The 27,221-nt window shown below is 41.4% G+C and overlaps 1 protein-coding gene across 1 annotated transcript; it reads right to left on the bottom strand.

The window, feature by feature from the left end:
- Nucleotides 1–685: 685 nt before the first annotated feature.
- pafah1b2 (platelet-activating factor acetylhydrolase 1b, catalytic subunit 2) lies at nt 686–23,486 on the bottom strand. Its single transcript, XM_072593293.1, has 6 exons — nt 23,340–23,486; nt 13,491–13,690; nt 11,483–11,572; nt 7,385–7,501; nt 7,029–7,151; nt 686–5,662 (listed from the first exon to the last, which is right to left on the bottom strand). Exons 2-6 carry the CDS (start codon nt 13,569–13,571, stop codon nt 5,384–5,386), a joined length of 690 nt encoding a protein of 229 aa, XP_072449394.1. The 5' UTR covers nt 13,572–13,690; nt 23,340–23,486; the 3' UTR covers nt 686–5,383.
- Nucleotides 23,487–27,221: the final 3,735 nt, after the last annotated feature.

A 27,221-nucleotide genomic window follows, 5' to 3' on the forward strand; every position in this document is an offset into this window, starting at 1 on the left:
CACCCAAGTCTCAGTTCACTTGCTACTCAAAATCTCATTCGTGCCTTTGTTGCATTTAGACTCAACTGTTCCAACCCACTGCTGGGCTAGTTTCCCCCATAAATTTGGGGTTATTCAAAACTCTGCAGCCCATGTCTCAACTTGCAGCAAAGCCCCTAGCATACCTGCTCTCACTGGCTGACATTGACTTCCAATTAAGCAAGGTTTTGATTTTAAAATGCTCATCTGCGTTTTCAAATTCTTCCATTCCACCTCAAGAGGCGTGTGTGCTACTCCAGTTCTGGCCTCTTGTACACTCCCAGTTGTAATCACTCCACCGTTGGTGGCCATATTGTATGCTTTCTTCAATCTTACATGTAGCTTTTAGCTGCATTTGCTCCAAGCTCTGGCATGCCCTCTCTCTCTCACCTCACTTTCCTCCTTTCAGGTTCTGCTTAAAATCTAATTTTATGTCACGTAAAATGATATCACCTTATGACTTAGTGCAGCACCGTCGGCATTTATATTCCATTAAAGCAGCTACACATTTGTTGTTAAAGTCTATTTGCAAAACATTCCAGTTTGTTTTGCGATTACTAGCTGTGGATGGTATTGAGCTAAATACAACATTCATCAGCATCATTATAAAATCGCGAGAAGAAAGATGGCTTCTAATTTTGAAGAAGTATTGTACCAAACAAACAGGCAGTTTTAACATTTCTTAATTTTAATACAGTACATTAAAGCATAAATTACCAGTACATTTAAGCATAACACACCACTGCTGTCAGGTGTCTGATAACAGCTACACATTCTTTTTTTTAAATAGCATATATACTACCATTCAGCAAGTCATCCAAACAAGTAAGCAGTATTGTATGCCTTCTTCAATCTTACATGTAACACACATGTATTTGGCTACTGCACAGAGTTTTATCAAGCATTACTATACAATGTGTTTCTGGAAGCATAACCTTGCACAGAGATCATACATGCCAATATCTGAATAGTAAAATATGAGAATGCAGGAAATATTTTCAAAAAAGCCTTTTGGTGAATTTTTTTTTCAGTATAATGTAGTGTGCCTACAGTCAACACATCATGGGCCCACGTTCCAGAAATTCTTCTTCAACATATCTTTGTAAAAACAGTATGAAAAAACTTTAATATGGAGGGGTGGGAAAATAGGAGTACATCTTTTGGATCAGAGACCTGCTTAACGAAATGAGCAGAGTGTAAATATGGCTAAGTGGTTCTTTTGCTAAATGGAGAATCATAGTGCCATCCACGCATTGAGCTTAGGGTGTTACTTCCTCTTAATTGGATCAGGACAAGTACTCCACACACTGTACTTTGTGTCCTGTTCTGCTGTGTTAAATCGAGGACAGGCAGTTGTATCAGTCACCTCTCATAAATCTGACTGCAGAATTGAACATGGGAACAAAACATCTTCAGCTGCTTCTGTACATTCTTAGCAGTTTCCCACAACTAGTTTAACATTAACATGGCTGGCAAAACATAAATGATATACATATTTTAAAGGGTTTTCAGGTACGTTCAATGCAGAAGATGTGCATTAAGTTGGAGGCACGTTGGATAACAGTGAACAGTAACACACGTGATGGGAAACAAACCAATCAACTTTGCATGAAAGCATTTATGGATTTGAGAAAAGAAATGGAAGCAGCCATTGCATTAGATATGATCCTGTCCTATCAATGCTGGGCTTATGCTCACAGGACTTGATTCAGTGCATCTACCAGTCCGTCAGAAGGCAATATGCCAGAAAGCCTGGGACTTCACACAGAATTATAAACCCAAACAGGAATATAACTCCTTTCATTGATACTACCCTCTCTTCTTCCTTCATGCCTCCCAGCTGGACAGTTTGACAACTTGCAGTTTGTTTATTTAGGTCAAGCAAATGGCTACATAATTTTCACCTTAATTTTGGGTAAGCATTACTGCAGACCATGCTACTTCTGATGCCTAATCTGTCCTTGACTAATGCAAGATAGCATTCAAGTTACAGAGCAGAGATTTTTAAACATCAAGAAAGAAAAAAAGCTCACAATGATTAGAATATTAAAGTCCTAGGTGTTCAGGCCACTGAAGCAAAGTGCATCATACCAGCCCAAAGGAATTCACAGGGCATATTCCTAACTACAGTGTTGTTTACTAAGAGGAATTGTTGACTGATGTTTAGGTACAGCATTAATTTCACTTCTCTTCTGGAACTGGAGTAATTTTAATTACATACATTTATAAACATAAAAACTGAATGTGAGGTGCTTATCCAACCCTATTATGTACAATTCCTGATCCCTTCCAAACCATGTTGGGCAAACTGTGTCTTACACATGGTTTTCCAGCAGAACTCCCCTTTTGACTATTCTCAGGGACACAACCCAGTTTACACTGTAATCAGTAACTACTGCTTTGTCGGGTTCAGTCCCACACACTCTACTTCGGTCAGCCTGTAAATATCTAGGTATGCAAAACTGCACAGCGGTTACCTACTAGCAGGAGATGGCACGCATGTACTAGTTGCACCACCTTCACAACTGTAACATGGAGGATTATACAAAATAAGTCAACTTATGAACTGAAAAGTGGGGTTTGGAAATGTCAGAAATTTACAAGAATTAAGCTAAAGAGGGCATTGTGCAGTGTGTTCAGATCCAGGTGGCCAGGTTAACAGATCATTTCAGTATATCATTACTGCAGGCATTTCAGAATGCAGACAGGTATTTACTTGTGCAGTATTAATGGAGTAAACAGCCAGGGATAATACTTCACGATATGTACATTTCAAAATGGAACAATATAGCTAGATCTCTGTTAAGTTGCATCAATGCAGCAGCATATAGAATCCTGCAATTCACTCCATGCGGCATATTAGGATCAGGGCTCCTCTATCAATAGCAGTTGCTTTTGTTGTAAGGACAATATCCAAATCAGGACTTAAAAGGAGAATTCACAAACTTTCTTAAAATTTCATTAAAAACAAACTGACAGGTGTGGAACATGTTTTTCCTGCAATGTCAGTTGGCAATAAAGGTCACTAATCTGATTAGTATTTACCCAAGATACCGCTGGTACTTTGGTTAATAGTTTCACAACTACCCCACCCATTCCAACTGGTCTCTAATATTTGGAGTTGCTTTCAAGTGATCCCTAGTGCCTTGATCACATTAAATTTGGGAGTTGCTTGGTCACATTCTGCCCAACATCAAGGGTAAGCAATGATATGAATATGGCTGTTCTAAATCACTGAGACCAAAGTCATTCATTGGTTCTGAATTAGTGTTTGAAGTTGTTCACAAACTAGCAGCCAATAGATTAATAAAAGATTCGTCACAATGAAGAGTCACTTCAGACTCTGCTGGTTTCAAATATTACTCTTCAGTTACCTGGGAGTCAGATGACGTGGCTGCTACCATATGTGTGATCCAAAGTTCATTAATGAGACAATTGAAAGAACAAGGAAGGAGGTCAAATGAGAAAGTGCAGATCAATTACATGATAAAAAGTTCCTACAAAGTAAAATTTGGGGGAAGTAATAATTCTGTATGCCAGGGACATGAGCAGGGAGCAGGGAGATAAATTTAACACTCTCCTACACGTCTCTACTGCACTGCCAACTTGCACATGGCCTCCTCTCTCTCCCTTTCCCATCATATAATGCTATTAATATTGGTCAAAGCGCAAGTAAAAGTGTATTGCAAATTATATTCTGGAACCAAGACACCCACTTCCACTGGTTTTGTTACATTTTCCCCACTGGGAGCAATGAAGTTAAACAGAATTAAGATACAAAACAAATAAAAATCTGAAAAAACTGATACTAATTAAAGATAAACTGATCCTGATAGGTAAGCTAGCTCTAGAAGCAGGGTTTATATATTTATTAAAACTGAATATATGCAGTGTCCTCACACAGAAATTTCCTTCACCAAGTCATTTCCAAGAGTTCCTCAGCAGGGAAAGCCACATAAATATTGTACTTTACACCCAATAACACATTAATGAACCTTGCCTGTTGCCTCGTGGCACCAGTTTCACAACCAACCTCAAAGATAGCAAGGCAGGGCCTACTCAGCAGCAGGTATCGCGGCCCATAGGTCGGGTTCAGCCGGAAGCAACACTATCACCTCCGCTCAGAGTAAACATCCGACCTTTTTGCTGTGCTATCCAAAACACTCTCCCTTTTAGTTGCTGAGAATACTCCTAACTTATGTGGTATGTTATTAAATTGTCAAATTACTGATGACTTCCTGCAACAACAGATGTACATCTCTAAAGAACAGGTGGATGTTATCAGACGTCTTTACTCTGTGGAAAACCTGCTCTCAGTGATGTTGGTGGGGAGGAGACTTCTTACCTAGGGACTGGCAAACCCTAAATGCAGTGCTACGCCCATGATCTGCTTCTGTGGCAAATAATGTTGTGAAGGTGCATTCATGTTACAAAGACATCAAGACATGTACCAAACCCATTCACTCACAAAACCAATTCCTCTAGAGTTCACTGAAACAAAAGTAGAAGAGTGTGGAAAGAGACCAACAAGAATTAAAACTGAATAATGACTCCTTTGTTGTCCCTCTCCTTGTGCTGCATGACAGACTCTAATTAAAGAAAGTAGTAGCAGAACAGGATTTTCACTCACAACATGGTGACTGGCAACCATAGAAATAGAAAGCCTTTCCTTTTCAAATATGACTAATTACATTAAGAATTTGAAGTCAGGAACATAAAAGACATCCAATGTCTTCGAAAGGAAGCAAACATGTCAGCTGTACTCAGCAGTGGTTAACCCAAATGAAAAGACAATACTCTTACTACCACTAGAGGTCTCTACAGCTCCTTACCGCAATATTTACAAAGTACTGGAGACTAACACGCAGTGTTGGAAAAATCTGAACGAGTCAATTTTTGTAAAAAGAATATCTGTACCATACAACTACCAACAGGCTATCTTCTGTGGCCACTATATCTATGCTTAAAAGAGATTTGGATGTAAATAGGGGTTCGCATTACACCAAGTCAGCGATAAAATCAAATGGAAGACAGGTGTCTTTATCTCTAGTAGATGGTGTCCAATGGCTAATTATTGCAGATGCACAACTATATTCAACATGAATGACCTCATTATGCCAAATGACAGTAACAGAACAATGCATATATAAACTGCACTGTATATTTCAAATGTAGCCTAATGCTTTGATATAGAACAAACAGTGTCCACTTCACAAGGGAACCCTGCACTTCAAAATATTGAAACAAATCAGGGTGCCTTGACTCAAATGTTCCAGGCAGGAGTGTTGCAGGATTCTATATGTAGCGCTGGTCGGATCCCAGTTTAAAAGAGATGGCAATGACAATATGAAGGGTTTGGATGCAATCACGCCAGGGTGGCTTGTTTCTCCTCAGGTGTCTCCTCCAGGAGCTGAACTAGCAGTTCATAGACAGGTTTGCAGACTTTGGCATAGCCGATTTGGGTGAGATGCAAGTAATCAAACATGTCATGGTGGGAGATGGTCCCATCGGAATGCACAAACTCTGCATCAACATTCAGGAACTGCATATTCGGGAACTTCAAGACAGATCTCTTCAACAGCACATTCACCTCCGTATTCTTCTCTCGCAAAGGATTGGGCTTCTCACCACGTGGCAGGAGACCCTGAAAGAGAACCATCACAAAGTAAAACGAGGTGACAAACAGCAATTACCCTCTTTTGATAGAAAGGCTCTTTCTCTTTGCTTTGCACTTTCCAAGCAAACTGTATGCTGGTTTGTTTGGGATTTGCTATTGAGTTCTCCCAGGTCACAGGGCGCCAAAAGCAGAATCCCACCCCCCCCCCCCATAGTTCCTGCACTGGCTGAGGTTACCGTTAAGGTCCCACCTCCTCAACTCTGCCTTCTCCTGGTGACCCTCAGGTTAAACCACCACCAAATCCTCTCTCTTCCTCTCTCTCTCTCTCTCTCTCTCTCTCATGGCCTTCTGAGACTGTGCTGATTTTATTTTATCATTTTTGCAAAATGAAATAAATTCATTCTCTGACTTCGAGGTTGCTGGGGTCAGAAAGGCAATAGCTGAAAATGTGTTGCTGGAAAAGCGCAGCAGGTCGATGCCTGAAACGTCGATTCTCCTGCTCCTTGGATGCTGCCTGACCTGCTGCGCTTTTCCAGCAACACATTTTCAGCTCTGATCTCCAGCATCTGCAGTCCTCACTTTCCCCTCAGAAAGGCAATAGCTCTCCTGTTAGTGGTTAACTTTCCCATCTTTCTCTCATGGCTCCACACATCATCTCAGTCACAGCAATTAGCTGCCTGTTTGCTAAAGGTCTCTGCAGATGTTGTTCTGGCTCCAGCACAATCCAGGTCTGTTTCTTCCTATACTTCTCCCATCCTTCCCCAGGGCTAAGCACCAGGCAACACAACAGTTTTTCACAGATGACTGTGCACCCACAGCCTTCATGTGGCAATATACTAGCAGCTCTGCAACACACCACACTATGTTTTCTTATTTAACTCCCTGTGCACTACCAGCTATTACCAAGAAGAGAGCATTGACTGAAAATTAATCTGTTCTCAGGTCTCTTTTTTAAATTAATACACGGAATGTGGGCCAGCATTTATTATTAGCCCTAATTGCCCAGAGGGCAGTTAAGTGTCAACCACATTGCTGTGGGTCTGGAGTCATGTTCTTGTTTGATAAACAGTTTGCAGGAGATACATGACATTGGGTCTGAGGAGATTGAAACACCTCCAAAGCAGAGGCCGTCACATTTATCTCAATCAGTCCCCCAGGTGATCTAGGAATCCACCTTATGAGAAAATACTTCTGTGCCGTCCTGGTGATTGGTTAATCCAACAACCGCTCTGCCATTTGTGGGGTGTACAAATGGCTTCCAAGCCACAATCCTATCAGCCTTTGGAACAAAATGGTAAGACGGCAAACAAACATACCGCCTTTTCACTCTCAAAGAAAAGGGAAGAGGCAAAAGCAATTTGTACACAGAAACAGAATTTAAAAATCCACTCACCAAAACCACCACTTTGGCCTGAGGTTGCCTTATGTTAATGAGGTGCACAATAGCCTCGATCCCACCAACTACTTCCTCAGCTGTGTGTTCATGGTTGTTGGTCCCCACCCAGAGGACAATTACCTGCAAACAGTTTGCACTTTTACTCAACCGTAGTATTCAACTTCATTATATAATTAGAACAATCACATCAACCAAGCAGTTAAAACTTTACACCTAATAATTATTTCAATCTGATCAGGTTAGCAGATTGAGGGACCAGCAATGTACTTTGCATGGATAGATATATTTCAAAAAGGACTTTAGTACAATCTATAACAGGGTTAAGTTGGTTGGAAGTTATGTTCTCTCCTTACCTTGGGTTTGATGTTTTCTAGTTCTCCATTCTCAAGCCTCCATAAGACATGTCGTGTGGTATCTCCTCCAATCCCAAAGTTAAGTGCATGCAGTGGTGAGAACAGGTCCCTCCAGATCTGTCCAAATAAAGAAAACTAAACGTAATTGTCGTACCAGCCTTTCAAGATTTTTATTTAGATTGACATTAGATGAGATGCAATCACTCTGATCTAGTATTACACTGGGTTTGCACTGGTCCTCCATGAAAAAACTGGGGATAGGTAATTAAATTTTAAAAAAGGGCGTTCAGTGTTCAGCGTATGCAAGTAACAGTTATTAGGGTCTCCTTCGCTCACCAGACATTAAGAGGAACGAAAAATACTTCCAAAGTTTTACAATATTACATGTATGTGCAAACTGGAGATAGGGACAATGTACACATACCTCCTCCATCAGAATACTTTTCAGAAACAACATTTTTCCCTTTGGTTTGACAACATTGCTCAATTCACAACACCATCGATTTCCCTCCCTCGGACCATGGCTATTATTTGCTACCAACCCCCAGCTGCTGGATGGTGGCAGAGAGTGCGCCAAATTGGCGAGATGTCACGGCTCAGGGAAGGGAAAGCACTTTTCTTTATAAAACGACCTCAGCAATGACCATATCTTGCTCAGGTGAATCAGCCAACAACTAAAAATTCTTTTAAACAGGAGGCTTCCTATTCTTAAGCTGAGTCCCCTAGTCAGGTTTCTCCCAGAAGAGGAAGCATCCTCTCAGTATCCATCCTGTTAAGTGCCCTCAAGGTCTTATATCTGAACACAACCATCCCTCGCATTGTTCCAAATTTCAGTTCACAGAGGCCCAACCCGTCCAACCATTCCTCATAAGATAAACCCGACACCACAGGAATCAGCCAGGTGAATCTTCGGTGCACTGTTTCTAATGCAGTTATGCCCTTTCTGAGATAAATGAGACCAAAACTGTACCAACATCCTGTCCAACTGTTCGTAACTTCCCTACATTCTGTTGCCTTCCTAATCACTTGATGCACCTCAGTATTCACTTTGTGCTTCATGCACAAGGACACCCACATCCCTTGAATTGGACAACCTATCACCTGCTGTTTTTTCTATTCTTCCTGCCAAAATGAACGAGCTCACATTTTCCCACATTAAACTTTTTCCAACTCACTTAAGAGATCTCCATTCCTTTGTGGACTCCTTATATCCTCCTCACAACTTCCTCTCCCACCAACGTTGCAGTATCAGCAAATTTAGCAAGGAGACATTTGAAGTCATTGATAAAGACTGTAAATAATCGAGCCCTCAGCACCAATCTCCACGGCACTCTGCCTGTTAAGTGTTGTCAACCCGAAAATCTCAGTTACACTCTTTATCAGAGCACAGTGGAGGCAGGGGCAGTGAATATTTAAGGAAGAGTTAAATGGATTCTTGACTGACAAGGGAGTCAAAAGGTGTAGGAGCGTTAACAGGAAAATAGAGCTGGATCAGCCATGATCTTATCAAATGACTAAGCAGTCTTGAAGAGGCAAATGGCCTACTCCTAACTCATATGCCTGTGTAAAGACACTCTGAAAGTCTTAACCCCAAGGCCAGGACTTCAGTCCTCCTCAGTCTATGCATCACGTCAATTGTCTGAATGAGTCTATCAATCCAATGTGCAACAATTGAGAAGCTTGACTGATGGGCTAGAAAATAGGTTAGGATTTCCCAAACTCAAGAGCTTAAAGATGACAGACTTTCACCCAACTAATTGGGGGCTGGACGATAGGCCGAGTCTCAAGAATTAGTAAGTTCATGGAATGCCCTGCCAGTAGCAGTAGTGGACTCTCCCTCTTTATGGGTATTTAAGCGGGCATTGGATAGGTATATGCAGGATAGTGGCTTAGTGTAGGTTAGGGGTGCTTTGATCGGCGCAACATCGAGGGCCGAAGGGCCTGTACTGCGCTGTAATGTTCTATGTTCTATGTTCTATAATTAAGGAGCAGGTTTGTAAACCAAAAAAAAAACTCAACACTTTGCCAATTGTCTCTGCCTGTCTAGCAGTATTAAATATTACAATTTTCTTAAAGTAGCAAACTTCTTCAGGGTACTTCCTCTGACATTTAAAACAAAAAATGTTAATGTCCTTTTAAGCTGTGAGCAAAACTGATGAAATGTCAGAGGCCTGTTTCTTTCCCACAGGTGCTGCCTGATCTGTTGAGTATTTCCATTTTAATTTTTATTTCAAATTGCTACATTTTGCTTTTACTTCCTCTATTCTATGATCCATGCCCATATATAGCTCATCCTAGCCATGCCAAACATCAGCTTTCCAAATTACACTCCTCACCAGACTTTGTCCGAGGACCTGGAAACCCTAGTTCAGGTAATGGGCAATCCCCATGGGGGAATGTCGCTGATGCAATTATACTTCCATTTAAATGTTATAGCAATTAAGCTTCTTGTGACATTGATGGACAGTATGACAATGTATTGGCCTTAAGAGGACTGTTTTGTCCTGATTTCATTGAGAGAGAGAGAGAGAGAGAATAGGGGACAGGTACCGATGAGAAGATGAAAAACTTGGTGAAGCCATGGGTGATGTTCTTTGAAAGTTAGAAAAACAGAAGAAGCCCGAATGATCATGGTCAAGTTCTTATAGAACAAGGGCATTTAGGTTTAGCTTTCAGCTGTTGCCATTGGGGTTTTGTCCCTCTCTCGATTACAGCTAAAAGCTGGGAGTTCTTTGCCTGCCATGGAAGCTGCACATGAGACAATCTGTTTCGGAATTTGCCTTTTTTGCCAACAGTGCATTTATGGGATGTTACTATATTAGAACAATTAGAGTCATAGAGATGTACAGCATAGAAACAGACCCTTTGGTCCAATCCGTCCATGCTGACCAGATATCCCAACCCCAATCTAGCTCCACCTGCCAGCACCCAGCCCATATCCCTCCAAACCCTTCCTATTCATATACCCATCCAAATGCTAGTTACTGAATCTATTACTCTTAAAATTTTCCAGTAGAGTTATTCCAATTCTTTCTTTACTTTGTTGTCTTTTAACATATAGTGTTTGAATAAATTGCATTTTGCTTAACATTGAATTGCATTGGGAAATCTGCACCTCACATTCACCTTTAAGATAAAAAAAATTAGGGTCTAGGCTATGGTCTTAATATATTTTGAGGGGGCTTGGTCCGATCTATAACCACAGCAAGGGGACAAATGAATGGACTGAATGACATTGGCATTGAATAGCACATGATACCAAAGCCACCCGTATTAATTTGGAAGTGCATAACTTGAGAATTACGAGAAAACAGACACATTGTGTCAAAGTCTTTCCTCTTTTACTCATCAGGAAAATTTGCAAGAATACCAAGGTAAAGGGTGAACAACTTCCATACTATTCGGAGAACAGAGCGTTGATTAGTTGGTAAGTGGACAATGATTGGCAGAGATGTTGCCATAGAGAAGTCATGGCCTACTTCATTCTCCATGGCAACACTTGTGAAAAGGTTAAAGACCACTCACAACGGATCAGTGGACTCTTTTAAGGTATATAAAATGTAGTTCCTCCTTCACACTGGTATTTTTGTGAATTATGAAAATGAAAGCTTCCACAAACAAATGTGACAATTTTCAGCAATACTAATGTTTTATTCATTTATTTAGGACTTCCTTGACCTTGGCAATAGTAGTTGTGAGAGTTTACCAATAAATGGAACTTCAGAGGACAGGGCAAAGAATTCAGGGCATTCAAGTCAAATCCCCACCATCAAAATTTAAGCATTTAAATTCAGTTTCAAAACAAATCACAAAATAAATAGATTCCAGTAAAAAATGCCCATGACACTGGGGAATTGTACAAAGTCAACTGGAACACCAATGTCCGTTATGGAACTTTCTTCCATTTTTACTCAGTAGTCATTCTGGTCCCACACCAATATGTTTGACTCTCAAGTGTCCTCTGAAGCAAGTCTCAGGGGAACCAAGGATGGGTGGCAAATCGCAGTCTAATCAACCACATCTGCATCTCAAGAATTGAATGAAAACAAAATGATTACGGACAATTGACCAGGAAAAGATAATCAAGAGCTCACTTACCTCATATTGCTGCAGAAGTTGCACCATGGAATCACCTACAAAAAGGACATCAGGCTCTTTATCCTTGCAGTCCAGGACAAATCGGTTGTGCTGTAGGTGTAAAAATCTCATTGAAACTTGCACCGTTCTGCTCAATAAAGCATCTCAACCATTTCAGATAAATGCACTAGATACCACATGGGGGCAGCTACATTTTTTCTCTTAAAAAAAGAGAAACAACAGTCATTCCAATCTAACACTAGGCCAGATTTGGAAGTTATGATTTGTGTGGGATACAGTGGTCGGGGAGACGGAGGGGGGAGAAATAACCCCGTGCATTCAAACAGAATTACTGGAATTTGGAGAAAGGAAGAGGTTTATACATTTTTTTTCCTGAGTTGATTATTGACAGAAAATGATCCTGGGTTTTATCAAATCACTGCAGATCAAATCACAAGATAAGCTGAAACAAAGAAGTTGCTTTATCCTGTTAGAGCTCATTGTTCCCATTCCAGTTTCTTTCTGTTCCTTAGCTTTGATCAGTACCTTTTATGGTAGTCAATGATCAATTGGGAAACAAATGGCTACAACAGGACACAGAAGTAGTAATTGGTGGGACAGATAAATATACACGTGGCGTGTAGGGTGAAGTATACCTTTATATATCAACACTATGAATTCGATGCAGCTCTGATTAATTAAGAGGAATTTTTTGCAGTTAAAACATACGACAATGCTTCCCAATGTTTTACCAGTACTGTTACAACCTGGTCAGAGCTCACAGCCACTACCACTGCATCAGAGTTCAAGACCCCACTTGGATATCGACCCCCACTCTGAGGCAACCCTTGGTTTTCAGAATAGCTGCTCAAACTTGCACCACATCTATAAACCTCTGCATTACTAATGGCATTAAGGGAATTTTTACGTAACATGTATACCCAAAGAAAACTGGATCACAGTAAGTCACACGTGATTCAGAAGTGAAGGCATAACGTTCTGACTCACTATAATAATTACTGTCAGGCTAGATAATGAATTTAAACAAATTTTCTTGAAATGTCGTTAGAGTTGTGCCAAAATGAGCAGGAAGTTACAGTTTTCTACTTGGTAAAGAAGTCAGAAGGTGCAGTTTCACAATGACTACCGTACACCCTCTGGTTGCTGACTGAATCTTGCACAGGGTCTTAGTCATCCAGCGCTTATAATGTCATAGAAAAGTATCCACTCACCATGACTCTTATAATATCATAGAGATGTAGAGGTGTTCCACTCAAGATAAACAAAGAAACAATGAAGAACGAGACTTGGACGATCACAAACCTTGCTGCACTTTCAAGTTGATCTTTCAGAAAGAGTTGGACCCAATCATTAACTCTATTGTACCATAGGAAATGACATTATATCGCAAAGAAGTTGGATTTATATAGCACCTATCATACATTCAGGACTTTCCAAAGTGTTTTACAGCCATTAAGGCCTGACCTGTTGCTCCTCCATCTTTCACTTTTCACAGCAATTGTAAAAAAACTACTTTTAAAAAACACTCCTAATTCTGAAGTTTTGTGTTCTGCTACGTGTTGATACTTGGGAGAGATTTAAGGGGCTCAAAATGAAAACTTTCCAGTTGCTAAGTCTGCAGATCAACTGTGTAAGCTACCAAGTGATAGGGCTTCTTACCTAACAGGAGCAAGTGCAAAACCAAAAAAGGTCAAAACATGTCACTTTCATGCACCGATGATTGATCAACACAACAACAGTCAGGATGAGATGGAGAGGCAGGTCTGCTACAAGAGCTGCCTTACCCAATGTTTTAGTCTAGTTACTGTTTCTGTTTCAGATGGCCAAGATGGTGTGCAACCACCAAATGAAAAACTATAGCATCCTGGGGAGGGGACAGAGTTAATGTAGTGGTGAGAAAAATTGCACAGAACCTCAGCGTTTAAAAGGCTTGTTGCTATTGGTGTTGTGATCAAACTCAGCTTCTTACGATTACTGGCTGCTCACAGACGCGCCCTGAAACTCTTACCAGTGACTTCCAGCGACCATCTCCCTGGACATCCTCTGCACAGAGTGGGACTGCAGCGGAGTTTAAACCCTCTTGGCTCATTGTTTTCCTTGAGGTGGTTTCCAAACCGGAACACCAGGAATAATGCTGGGAGCAGCGACTCAAGTGTGAAACCAGCTCTCAAAACTGGAGTGCTCAGTGTTCCTTGGTTAAAAACAGCCCTGCAGAGTCAACAAAGAAATAAACAATTAAACTTCCTAGCTTCAATGCTCAGTTTAAATAACTTTAGATTGTAGACACTGCTCCCATTCACCCTGGCATTGGTAATGTATGGTTCTGTTACTATCACTTACACCTCCTCTAAACCCATCTTTTGTGTCTCTATTATTCCATCACCACCCTATTTTATCTTTACCTTCCACCTCCATTTCCTGTCTCTCTACATGTTCAGAAGTTTCTTCCAGTTTTGAGGACAGGTCAGACTTGAAATGCTAACTATTTTCCTCTTTACCCACGCTGCCAGACTTGCCAACTATTTCCAGTAGGGTGTGTTTCTAACCAAATGTGCAACTCCATTTTATGGTTCAGTATTTATTAAAGATAGACTCAAGACTTGCCCACTCTAGGCCTCATACCTATGATGAGAATAACCCCTGTACGTTTGCCTAGGTTATGGGTCACTTCAATGGGGAGTGTGACTGATATTTTCCACCAAATCCAATGGCTCCTTGCTGGCTGCTGGATTCACGAGAAGGCCAGTCTGAGCCTAATTTCATTTATCTTTATCGAATTCTTAATCTTTCTAAATGGAACGGTCAGATTTCCTAAGGCTCAAATCTTGGTTGAATCAACATAAACCAAACAGAGCACAAGCTCCACACTTCTAGCTCATCCCAATTTTTCTCCTCTACGTAAGAACCACTGATTTTATCTTTTATAAAAATATCCCACACCAAATCTGCATCCTGGTTACCCCTTGCCCTTGCTTGGATCTTAAATCAACCTCAGAAGACCAGATCAGCAGACAATGGCTTAGTTGAAAAGACTAGATTTATTCCAACAGAGAGCGATGGTGACTGTGCACAGTGATACACTGGAGACCTGTACCATCATCTCTTGTGTCAGAATTTTGTGGTTCAAGTCCCATTTCAGGGACGTGAGCACAAATTCTAGGCAATCAGTCCAGTGCAGGAATGAAGAAGTGTTATGCCTGTTAGAGATGTTGTCTTTCAGGCGAGATGGTGAGCTAAGGTCCCATCTCAAGCGGATGTAAAAACAAAGCTGTGGCATTATTCTGAAAGAGGTCAGGGAAATTCTCCCAAACACGACTGAGCTATTATTTATTCTTTGACCAACATCAGTGAGGCAGCGTTTTTGGTCCTTGTCCCGTTGCTGTTTGGGGGAATGTGTTATGTGCAAACTAGTTCCAATCTTTCTCGCATGATGACAGTGAATCCATTTCAAAAATATTTAAATTGGGTGTAAACTCCTGCGACATGTCCTAAACTTGTGAATGTTGATATATAAATGAAAGCCTTTCTTGACAAATTTAACCATTCTTTACTCAAACCAACAAATAGTTGCTGCTACAAGGACTATCTCAACGCGAACGTTTTCTTTGGTATAGGAATTCATTATTTATTCAAATATATTGCTTCATATTTAACAAAATTAAATCGGATCTGTCATTCTTGCTGCAATCATATTACCAATTCTGCTGTTAAACCTCAGGTGAGCAGCAAATTCCGAGGTCACCCTGTGCCGGGGTGAGATCACTCATATGCACAGCCAGTATAACACGGACCCCCGAGCTGCATCACTTCCAATCCACCACCAGCCTCAGCAGCTCCTAATTGCACCAACTCAAGTCTCCTGTGGGTGAAGCAGCTCTCTATCAATGCTGCTCACACATCCTAGGAACATTCCAATAATCCTTAGGTCTCATCAAATGCCTTCCGTCTGTCACTTAATCCCAAAAGGCTGCAATTGGCAATGTCCAATTTAGCAGGAGACCACTGTGGTAGCTTAACGCCAGAGACAAGGACACCAATTATTGTTCCTCCTTGGACTTTCGCTGAGTAAAGAATAACACTAGGACCCCGGGGAAACTCAGATTCCCGGTCATTAGTATTCGGCCTCAGTTGAAGCTTCAGGTTTTGCTGTCAGAACTAGCAGTGTCTGCAATGAATTTCTTCCAGAAGAAGAATATCAAGGGGCATTAAAAAGGGTAAAAAAAAAATTAGAAAACGAGGGATATAGAAGGAAGGGAAGATGACAAAAGGACAAAATGAAAATCTGAGAAAATATGAGGGGGGGTGGTGGTGAGGTGAGAGACAGAGAAAGGACAAAAAAAATAAAAGGTGAAACTGGTTAAGAAAGGAAACTGAAAGGTACCCACAGACTCTTCTCCCCACATCCAGGATTTATTTGCACATATTAGTGATTTGACCAGTCAGTCAAATTCAGGTACTTTCTGCCATCTGCGTGCTCTGCATCAGAAGCCGGCATACCAGCACTGAGGACAAACAGAGTGCATAAATCACGGAGGGGAAGCTGGCTGCAGCATTGCAGTACTGCGAGAGGGCCAGAGGCAGAGCACAAATGTACATACCCCAGACGCTAAGCATTAAGTGGCTTGGTCATCGGGTCAGGGGTGCCATGACTTGCACAAGTACCCAGGCAGACCTCTATAGGATTGGACAGCCAGCACTTGGCTAAATGCACGACTGGTTAGATCCAGCAAGGCAGGTCAAAACACATCTGGGAGGTATAGATCAAGGAGAGCTATGACCACAACATGACAGCAAGATTCATCACTGAGCCTACTGTCAACATTCTCAAATGGGAGTTACTTCGTTCCTAGTAGCCGTCACTGAATTATGCTTTTCTTAAAGAATTAATTGAATAGGGGGTTGCCATTTTGTAGATTCTGCAGTTTTAACACCTCAAATTCTGTTGGTGCGATGCAGTAGACAAACAAAAAAAAGTTTAAAACACTCATCATTCTGCACACAGAACATTACAGATGTTACATATAGAACACAGAACATTACAACGCAGTACAGACCCTTTGGCCCCCAATGTTGCACCGACCTGTGGAACCAATCTGAAGCCTAACTAACCTACACTATTCTATTCTCATCTATATGTTTATCCAATGACCATTTAAATGCCCTTAAAGTTGGCAAGTCTACTACTGTTCCACGCCCCTACTACTGAGTGAAGAAACTACCTCTGACATCTGTCCTTTATTTGTTACCCCTCAATTTAAAACTCAGTCCCCTCATGCTAGCCATCACCATCCGAGGAAAAAGGCTCTCACTGTCCACCTTATCTAATCCTCTGATTATATGTCTCAATTAAGTCACCTCTCAATCTTCTTCCCTTTAAATGAAAATAGTCTTAAGTCCCTCGGCCTTTCCTCATAAGACCTTCCTTCCATACCAGGCAACAACCTAGTAAATCTCCTCTGTACTCTTTTCAATGTTTCCACATCCTTCCTATAATGCAGTGACCAGAATTGAATGTAATATTAATTACCATTGTAGCAATTGCGATTAGCTGGAAAATTGTTGTGTTTACTATAAGCTTATTAAAAGCTATGGTTGCACCAAACAATTCACTCTTACCCCAATAAGCTTTAATAATAATTTATTGAAGTTGTTGTTTTTGAAATAATATTGGTGATGAAACAGCTAGGATAGTGAAGCTTTGGCATTTAGTATGCTTGCCTTTATTGGTCAGTGCAGAGTACAGGAGTTGGGAGGTCATGTTGCGGTTACACAAGACATTGGTTAGGCCAATTTTGGAATACGGTGTACAATTCTGGTCACCCTGCTATAGAAAGCATGTTGTGAAACTTGAAAGGGTTCAGAAGAAATTTCAAGGACGTTGCCAGGGTTGGAGGGTTTGAGCTATAGGGAGAGGCTGAATAGGCTGGGGCTGTTTTCCCTGGAGCATCAGAGGCTGAGGGGTGACCTTTTAGAGGTTTATAAAATCATGAGGGGCATGGATAGGAGAAATAGACAAGGTCTTTTGCCTGGGGTTGAGGGAGACCAAAAGTAGAGGGTATAGGTTTAGGGTGAGAGGGGAAAGATTTAAAAAGAGACCTATGGGGCAACTTTTTCATGCAGAGGGTGGGGCGTGAATGGAATGAGCTGCCAGAGGGAGTGGTGGAGGCTGGTATAATTACAACATTTGAAAGGTATCTGGATGGGTATATGAATAGGAAGCATGTAGAGGGATATGGACCAAATGCTGAATAATAGGACTAGATTAATTTAGGACAACTTATCAGTATGGACGAGTTGGACCGAAGGGCCGGTTTCAATGCTGTACATCTCCAAGACTCTTATGCTATATTAGGCTCCTGCAATCCTTGGGCATCTACACCATATAGTTAGCCATACAGTAAAATTCTACTCTGCCTTAATAAACGTGTCTGCTTCAGGGTAGAGCACTCAACTGCTCTTCTTTGACCTTTCCCATTCGCAGTCTCTGCCAAAACTAGTGTCAGCTTTGTTTTTTTTTAAAAAAAATTATTTCATAGATGTGAGCACCACTGGCAAGGTCTGCTTTGTTCCCCATCCATAAATGCCCTTGAACAGAGTGGCTATATCAGTGGACAATTCACAGTCAGTCAGTCACATTGTTGTGGGCTTGGAGTCACCTGTAGATCAGACCAGGTAAGTATTGAAGATTTCCTTCCCTGATGGACATCCATGAACCAGATGGATCTTCACAAACATTAAATGATTGACAAGTCTGGATTTAATCATTAAAGGAAATTCCACGGTGGGATCATGCCCCAGAGTATTAACCTTGGCATTTGGATTACTAATCCAGGGACATTACCACAATGTCATCACGTTCCCCTGTTGTCTATGCTGATGGCCTACAGAACTGGACCGAGATCATTAAACTCACGTGATTTGGAACGTCCATCCTGTCGATCCAGACTAGACAGTGAACCCTGGTCTTAGATGTGAAAGACCAATGCCCAAGTCATTGTAGTATCTAGACCATTGTGTTCCTTGTGTGCTATCCTAAATTCATTGCATAACATTGTTCAGCCCAGCATGTAGAACAGCCCATCATCGAACAGTATTCTCTGCAGGGCTCAGAATGCAACTCAGAGACACAGCACACGTTTAAGAAGTGTAAAATCTGTACTGTTGTATTTATTCCAGGTTCAAAGCGTCACAATTTCACACATCTACTAATGTATTTTAGCAAATTGAGTGCCAACTTCACAGTTGATACCTCTCTACCATATCGGGAGCTGCAAGGGAGGTCGAACCAGCCGCTGAAGGAAGTAGGTTTTGGCATCGTGACATTCTGCATGGGGTTTAAGGTTCCCCTAATAGAAGCTTATTTTTATGCAGTTACCAGTAGGATGCTCAGTCTCCTCTCTGCCTCGTGCTTTTGACAATTTACTTATTGTCAAAATGACACAGCCATTCTTAGGAGCAAATTACAGCAGATGCTGGAATCTGTACTGAAAACAAATAAATGCTGGAGATCACAGAGGGTCAGACAGCATTCGTGGACAGAAAGCAAGCTAATGTTTCAAGTCTAGACTCTTTCAGTACAGCCATTCTTAGGCTACACAATCCACAGGAACCATATGATACTTAAAACCAGTTAGACACAGTGCATTAGCTCTACAACAGAGTAATAGGACTCAAGGCAGCACAAGTAACTCTCCCACACAGTCCACAATAAGGATCCCTCAGGATGTTACCTCCCTGCAAAATCGAACAGGAAGAGTACATGTGGAAACAAAAACAAGTGAGAAACCTGTCTCACTAACGCCTCTTAGTGGGGAAAGAGAGCACTGCATGAGTCTCCCCGCCACTTGCTCCAACCTCAGCCTAGATAACGATTGGGTGATAAGAAAAATTAGGAACTTGGTCACTGTATGTCTAATTGTCCAACACAGAAAAAAAAACAAAGACCTAGATTTATGCAGTTTTAATTGAGCTGCTAGAACGTACAATGAGGTGACTTCCTATGATATTTTAAACACACACACACAGCCGGACCTTCATTAGCTGGTGACATTTCCATTGTTTCTGATCCATTACCAAGAAAATCAAACAGCCTTAACCTGCATTAACTCTCAGCCCACTTACTTTTAGAACCTGCTGATTTCATGCTTTTCAACCTTTATATTCCTTGGAAAATTATCCACATCCCACGTGATTCCTTAAATACACGTGCATATCTCAAATCAGGCAATAACAATGAGGTTCTGTTGGTACCTTTTTACAAAGCATTGAGACTGAATCTTTGACATCTACAAAACATTGAAAAGGCAATTCATGTTACTGAGCTGTACTATACAGTAGCTCTGAACCTTGAACACCATCCAAGTACACTGGATTCCACCATCTTGACAACCATCTCATGCTGTAGCATCTGCACTGACGCAATTATTGACAGAGGATTTACAATTAAAACACCAGCCTGGAAAAGTGACCATCTGTTCATCTTTAACGAGAAACCTCTCATACCTGTGACTTTGCACTAATCTGTCTGAACAAGATACGCAATGCTGCAATTTTTGATAATAGGTTGGACCTCTTACCATCACACTTGGAGTACTGTGCACAGTTGTGATCTCTAAAATAAAATATAAAGATGCAATGGAAAAAGCTCAAAAAGACCGTACAAAGATGCCAGAGATAAGAGATAAATGACAATGATCACTGAACAGACCTCACTTGAAACCAACTTCTGCCTAAAAACACTCAAGTCCTTACACCACAACGATTGCAGTGATTCACGAAAGCAGTCTCAAAGGGCTTTGGGGATGGGCAGCAAGAGCAACAACACCCACATCTCACAAACAAAAATCAGGAATTTTCACACAGGCAGAAACATTGGCATTGAACAGTTGGGACAAACAGTCTGCTTCTGTACTGTCAATTCTACGAAATGCCCAAAGCAAAGAATAGAATTTAACAGAAGAAGAGAGTTATTTTCAGGTTTTTTTTCCTGTTGTTGACTCGTAGATTTGATTGCTTTCACGTGCACAATCTGCCCATTCGCAATTTTCTGGAAGTGAAATTCAGTCAGATTCTGTATAGTTGCATTATTCTCACGATTGGTTAATTATCCAGGGAGTAAAGTTAAAAATAGTCTTCAATTATCTCCAGTGTTGAAAAATCTCACACAGCCTCATCCTCAAGCATGTTCTTCTACAAAACCTCAAAGTTGGAGTCGATTTTTCTCCCCGAACTCCACCTTCCGCACATGGACTCTTCAGATTTGTTGAAATTATATTTGGGCATCATCCAATCATCACTCCCTGGTTTACTAGAGTTTCTCAGACACTTTTCAACCCTGTACTGCCCTGACTCTTAGGGCCTTGAACCTTCCTTTCGGGCTCATATTTAAAAACTAAACCAGTCGATGGTGTTATCACGCCCTCTGAGGCTTGCTGGGCATTCTGAAAAACCTCATTGCAGTTGGAAAATTAACTTTATGCTATATCATACTTTATTTTGTATACTCCTGTAAAAAGGATCCTGGGATGTTTCATTATGCCAAAGGAAGTTGTTGTATGAGACTGAACCGGAGGCGAGAGGAATGCCTTATGAGGACAGACTGAGTAGACTGGGATTATATTCATTGGAATTTTGAAGAATGAGGAAGGATCTTATATAGAAACATATACAATTATGAAGAGAATAGATAAGACAGTAGTAGAAAGGATGTCTCCACTGCTCAAGATTAGAAGGAGCAGATTTATGACTGAATTGAAAAGGAATTTCTTCACCCATGGAGTTCTAAGTCTATGGAATTCCTTGCCCAGTGAAGTAGTTGACGCTACTTCTGTAACATTTTTAAAGCTAAGACAGATTTTTTAATAACAATAAAAGAATTAAGGGATATGGTAAAAATGCAGGTAAGTGGAGCTGAGGCCACGAAAAGATCTTATTGAATGGCGGAGCAGGCTCGAGAGGCCAGACAGCCGACTCAGACTCCTGGTTCTTATGAACCATTCCTCAAATCTGCTTTTACACAACAGATTCTCATTTAGAGTCAGAGAGATCTACAGCAGGAAATCGACCCTTCAGTCCAACTCGTCCATGCCAACCAAATATCCTAAATTAGTGTAGTCCCATTTGCCAGCACTAGGACTCATATCGCTCTAAACCCTTCCTACTCATGGCCCCCTCCAGATGCCTTTTAAATGTTGTAACTGTACCAACCTCCACCACTTCCTCTGGCAGTTCATTCCATATACATACAACTCTACATTGAAAAGGATGCCCCTTATCTCTTAAATCTTTCCCTCTCGCCCTAAACTTATGCCTTCTAGCTCTGGACTCCTCCAGTCCAGGGAAAAGACCTTGTCTATTTGCCCTATCCATGTCCCTCATGATTTTATGAACCTCTATAAAAGGTCACCCCTCAGCCTACTTTTGTCCCACTCAAAAAATAATTTAGAAAGGAACATTACACCTTAGTTTTTGTCAGTTGGTTATATTTGATTTTACAATTATTTAACTTAGACCATTAGCATCCCTGATGACAGAAGCACTGCTTTAGAGAGGTTTCTTGTTCACTAACACTGAATTGAGATGGGATAGACTATTCAATTATCCCAGGGTTATTGATGATCTGCATTGATGGTAATCAGATATGTAAACTCCCATCAGTTGACCTTCATGACGGTTAAGATTTGGTGCTTTCACCGCTGCAGCCTGGATTCAATTCATGGTCAGGAATAACATTTTAGGGTGGTGAAATGGTCAAGTCCCTATATCTGTGCCAGAAGGCCAGGGTTCAATTCTCATCAGGCCCATATGTGTGGCATAACATGCCCAAACATGGGCAACAAAAATAAAATTGAAATAAATAAGAATTAAAATATTTATAACATAAATCAGGATCATCTCCTTCCTCCTGATTACAGCACTGTTTAAACAAAAATAACAAAGTAAAGGGTGGGGGAAGAAATACAGGTTTTATAAAAAAAACTGTTTCACATTTAATTGGACTTAATGCTGAGACAATTTTTAAAAAAATTCAAGAGCCAAAATCTATATTGACTGTAAACAAATGATCAAGATCTGTCATATTTCATCAGACCTTAAAGTAGCAACATTTATTTCCAAATGACAAAAAGCATTAAACTACAGAAAGACACCTCACACCAATTTGAAATTTTTGGGGACCTATAGATTTTTAAAATTTACATATGCTTGATTCATGAACAATATGACTGCTGGGAAATGAATACTTTCCCATTGTAAACAACCACAATCAATATCAAATAATCTTTTGAGTTCCAACACCGATAGGTGCAAACTCTCCTCTACTCTGGCCCACCAAACGTCCATGATCCAACTGTGACATTGTACAATTTCCCACCCTAACCACGCCTGAACAGGACAGATCATTTCCCAAATGTACTTTCCACCTCAAAGAAGTCAAAAAACCAGTGTTTGCTCTCTCCAAGGAAACAATAAGAAACGCCAGCGACGTGGTGTTTATTTGACTTGCTGTACCTGCAGACATGTTACCCTGCATCCTCCACAGCCAGCACCAAATCATCATTTTCTGAAACAAAAATTCTGAAATGGTTTTCGTCAGAAATCAGCTTGAGGCGGCAGCCTGACCTGTAGACGTCGACAGACTTCGTACAGTTTTGGGGGGGGGGGAATTAATTAAAAAAAGGAGAGTTACCCTTTTATTTCTTTTAAAATAAAAGACGTAACAATGCCACAGAATTGGAATGTGCATCCTGCTTTTGCAGGCCATCAGGCATTAGGTCTTGGGGGCAGGTCTGGAAGGAAGAGCTGCAGATTTCAGAGAGGGATGGGGAAAGGCTTGGACAACCAACAAGGTGGGTGATACCTGCACTGGAGGGAAGTCAGAGTGAGTTGCGACTGCTGGTTCCCTCTGTATCCACTGGGATCTCCTTCTGTCCTGGGGCTTCTCCTCCTCCGCTACAAATGTATCCAAGCTGGAGCCACAGCATTCCATCGACTTCCGCCTGTGCCTGCCAATCAAACAGGCAGAAGTCCCGCCCCCGCTTTGCACCGCTATTGGCCGCCGGCGCCCCGCACACCCTCCGCCAATGGCGTCGCCCCTGTCTCCCCCCCCAACCAGCCCAGTCGTCTCGGCACCCCATTGGTCGAGCTCCCTGTCAATCTGTCAGGGACGTCGCCCCGCCCCTTTCCCAGCGCATGTGCACAGATCGCCGCCCACCACCCCCGCCCCGTCCTCCGCGGCAGCGCCCCTTGGTGGCGCTCCAGCGGAACAGCGCAGGCTGCAAGGAGGGACAAAAGGACTAATGTGGAGGTGTTGGTGTTGGACTGGGGTGGACAAAGTTAAAAATAATCTCAGCAGAAGTGGGTACTGCAGGTGCTGGAGATTAGAGTAAAGATAAAAGTGGTGCTGGACAAGCACAGCAGGTCAGGCAGCATCCGAGGAGCAGGAAATTCGATGTTTCAGGCAAACGTCCTTCATCAAGAACCCACCTGATGAAGGGCTTTTGCCCGAAACATTGAATTTCCTGTTCCTTGGATGCTGTCTGACCTGCTGTGCTTTTCCAGCACCATTCTAATCTTGACTCCAAAGTTAAAAATCACACAACACCAGTTTATAGTCCAACAGATATATTTGGATGTGCAAGCTTTTGGATTGAACATAGAACATAGAACATTACAGCGCAGTACAGACCCTTCAGCACTCGATGTTGCACCGCCCTGTCATACTAATCTGAAGCCCATCCATCTACACTATTCCATTTACATCCATATGCCTATCCAATGAAGACTTAAATGATCTTAAACTTGGCAAATCTACTACCATTGCAGGCAATGCATTCCATATCCGTACTACTCTCTGAGTAAAGAAACTATCTCTGACATCTGTCCTATACCTATCTCCCCTCACTTTAAAGCTGTGTGTCCCCTCGTGTTTGTCTTCCCCATGCTTGGATAAAGGCTCTCCCTGTCCACCCTATCTAACCCTCTGATTATCTTGTATATCTCTATTAAGTCACCTCTCAACCTTCTTCTCTCTAGCGAGAACAGCCTCAAGGCCCTCAGCCTTTCCTCGTAAGACATTCCCTCCATGTCCTAGTAACATCCTAGTAAATCTCCTCTGCACCCTCTCCAAAGCTTCAACATCCTTCTTATAATGCAGTGACCAGAACTGTACACAATACTCCAAGTGTGGCCGCACCAGAGCTTTGTACAGCTGCAGCATAAGCTCCTGGTTCTGGAACTCAATCCCTCTATTAATAAAGGCCAAAACACACTATGCCTTCTTAACAAGCCTGTCAATCTGGGTGGCAACTTTCAGGGATCTGTGTACATGGTCACCGAGATCCCTCTGCTCATCCGCACTCCCTAGAATCCTACCATTAGTCCAGTACTCTGCATTCCGATTACTCAGTCCAAAGTGTATCACCTCACACTTGTCCACATTAAATTCCATTTGCCACCTCTCAGCCCAGCTCTGCATCCTATCTATGTCTCTCTGCAACCTACTACATCCTTCATCACTATCCACAATTCCACCTACCTTAGTGTCGTCTGCAAATTTGCTAACCCACCCTTCTTTGCCCTCATCCAGGTCATTTATAAAAATGATGAACAGCAGTGGACCTAACACTGACCCTTGTGGTATGCCGCTAGTAACTGGACACCAAGCTGAACATGTTCCATCAACTACAACCCTCTGTTTTCTTTCAGTAAGACAATTACTTATCCAAACTGCTATGTCTCCCACAATCCCATTCCTCCGCATTTTGTATAATAGCCTATTGTGGGGAACCTTATCGAACGCCTTGCTGAAATCCATATACATCACATCAACCGGTTTACTCTCATCTACCTGTTTAGTCACTTTGTCAAAAAAACTCAATAAGGTTCGTTAGGCACGACCTACCCTTCACAAAACCGTGCTGACTGTCCCTGATCAGATTATTCTTTTCTAGATGGTTATAAATCCTATCTCTTATAACATTTTCCAACACTTTACGAACAAATGAAGTGAAACTCACTGGTCTGTAATTACCAGTGTTGTCTCTACTACCCTTTTTGAACAGGGGAACCACATTTGCTATCCTCCAGTCCTCAGGCACTATTCCTGCAGACAATGATGATTTGAAGATCAATGCCAAAGGCTTGGCAATCTCTTCCCTTGCTTCCCAGAGGATCCTAGGATAGATCCCATCTGGCCCAGAGACCTTGTCTATCTTCACATTCTGTAATAATTCCTGACATACCTGTGGAAAGCCTTAGGTTTAACCCTGATCCTATCTGCCAACAACTTCTCATATCTCCTCCTGGCTCTTCTGAGCTCTCTTTTTAGGTCTTTCTGCTTCTTTGTTAGGAAGCTAGTGAGGCAGGACCATAGGGCACATAATTTATAGCAAAAGATCATAGATCATTTCTGGTAAAGGGCTTATGCCCAAAACGTTGACTCTCCTGCTCCTCGGATGCTGCCTGACCTGCTGTGCTTTTCCTGTGCCATAAAAGATCATAGTATCATACAACTGATGCATTATATTGAACAAATCTAAGTCTGTTATGAAGTTGAAGGCATGTACTGTACCTTTAAGAGAGAGTGAATGCTGTTCTAAACTGAGAGCTGACAAGCACCTGTGATGGCTGGCTAGCAGTCTCAGAGAGTACTGGAAAATTGAAAATATATAACATTTGGCTGTGAAATAGATACCTGAGTTGGTTGCTGTTTTGATAACAATTGGAATTTAACCAATCAATTTACTAAAACCCAATCGAGTTTGAATTTATTGTTTTTGCTAACATTGAACCAATGAGATGATTGATGTTGAGGGTATAAAAACACAGGCATTTTGAAAGTCAAACAGAGCAACTACCATCGAGAAAGACTGCCATTCAAAAACACTCTCTATCAAAGGTACCTTTGTCATATAAAACATCTTTGCAGTAAAAGGAAAAAGATGACCCAGGGAGATCGTCAGTCACAAGAGAAAAGATACCGGAGATGACAGCCGCAGAATGATTTTGAAATTAAGTTGATGTAATTTTAATAAGTTTTATTTATTGGAACAGTATACAGAGGAACCTCGATTATCCGGCATTGGATTATCAAGCAAGATTGCAAGGTCCCAATGCTGGCTAAACTGTTATCCAGCATTCGATTATCTGGAATTTGATTAACTGAAAGAAATACTCCCCGCCTGTGTCTTTCAGATAATAGAGGCTCCTCTGTATTGTTATAGAGTTGGAGGCATATAAAAAGCAGTTAAGAGAAAGTGAAGGCTTAGAGTTGTGAATAGTTGTTGTTTACTGTTTACTTTTAGAGTTAAGGAATAAATTGATATTATTTTCTTTAAATAGTGGAATTCAGGAGTTCTCTGTCACTCAAACTTTAACAGGCTATGAGGCAAGCTGAGTTTTTCTTGGTGTTTGGTTTAATTAGCAGAAGGGTTCACCACAGTAACAGTTTGGGGGCTTGGGTCCATGATTTGGATGGTTTGACTCCGCAGAAAAGGTGAAGGACTTTTGAAGTCTTTGAATTGAAAGACCTGAGTCGAGGTGGGAGGGGAGGGGACATCATTGCAGACATTGGTTTGGGGGATATTTTTTATTACCCCCCTTTTTACTTTCCTCTCCCCCTTTCCTTTTTTTGTGGTTATTGATTTTATATGCACAGTTTTGTTGTAAAATGGTAAAATTGTAATTATTTTTGTTACCTGTAGGTTGGGTATTATCTAGGGCTACTTTTTTCTACTGCTGT

The sequence above is a fragment of the Chiloscyllium punctatum genome, chromosome 23 (assembly GCF_047496795.1).
Source record: "Chiloscyllium punctatum isolate Juve2018m chromosome 23, sChiPun1.3, whole genome shotgun sequence".
NCBI classification, from domain to species: domain Eukaryota; kingdom Metazoa; phylum Chordata; class Chondrichthyes; order Orectolobiformes; family Hemiscylliidae; genus Chiloscyllium; species Chiloscyllium punctatum.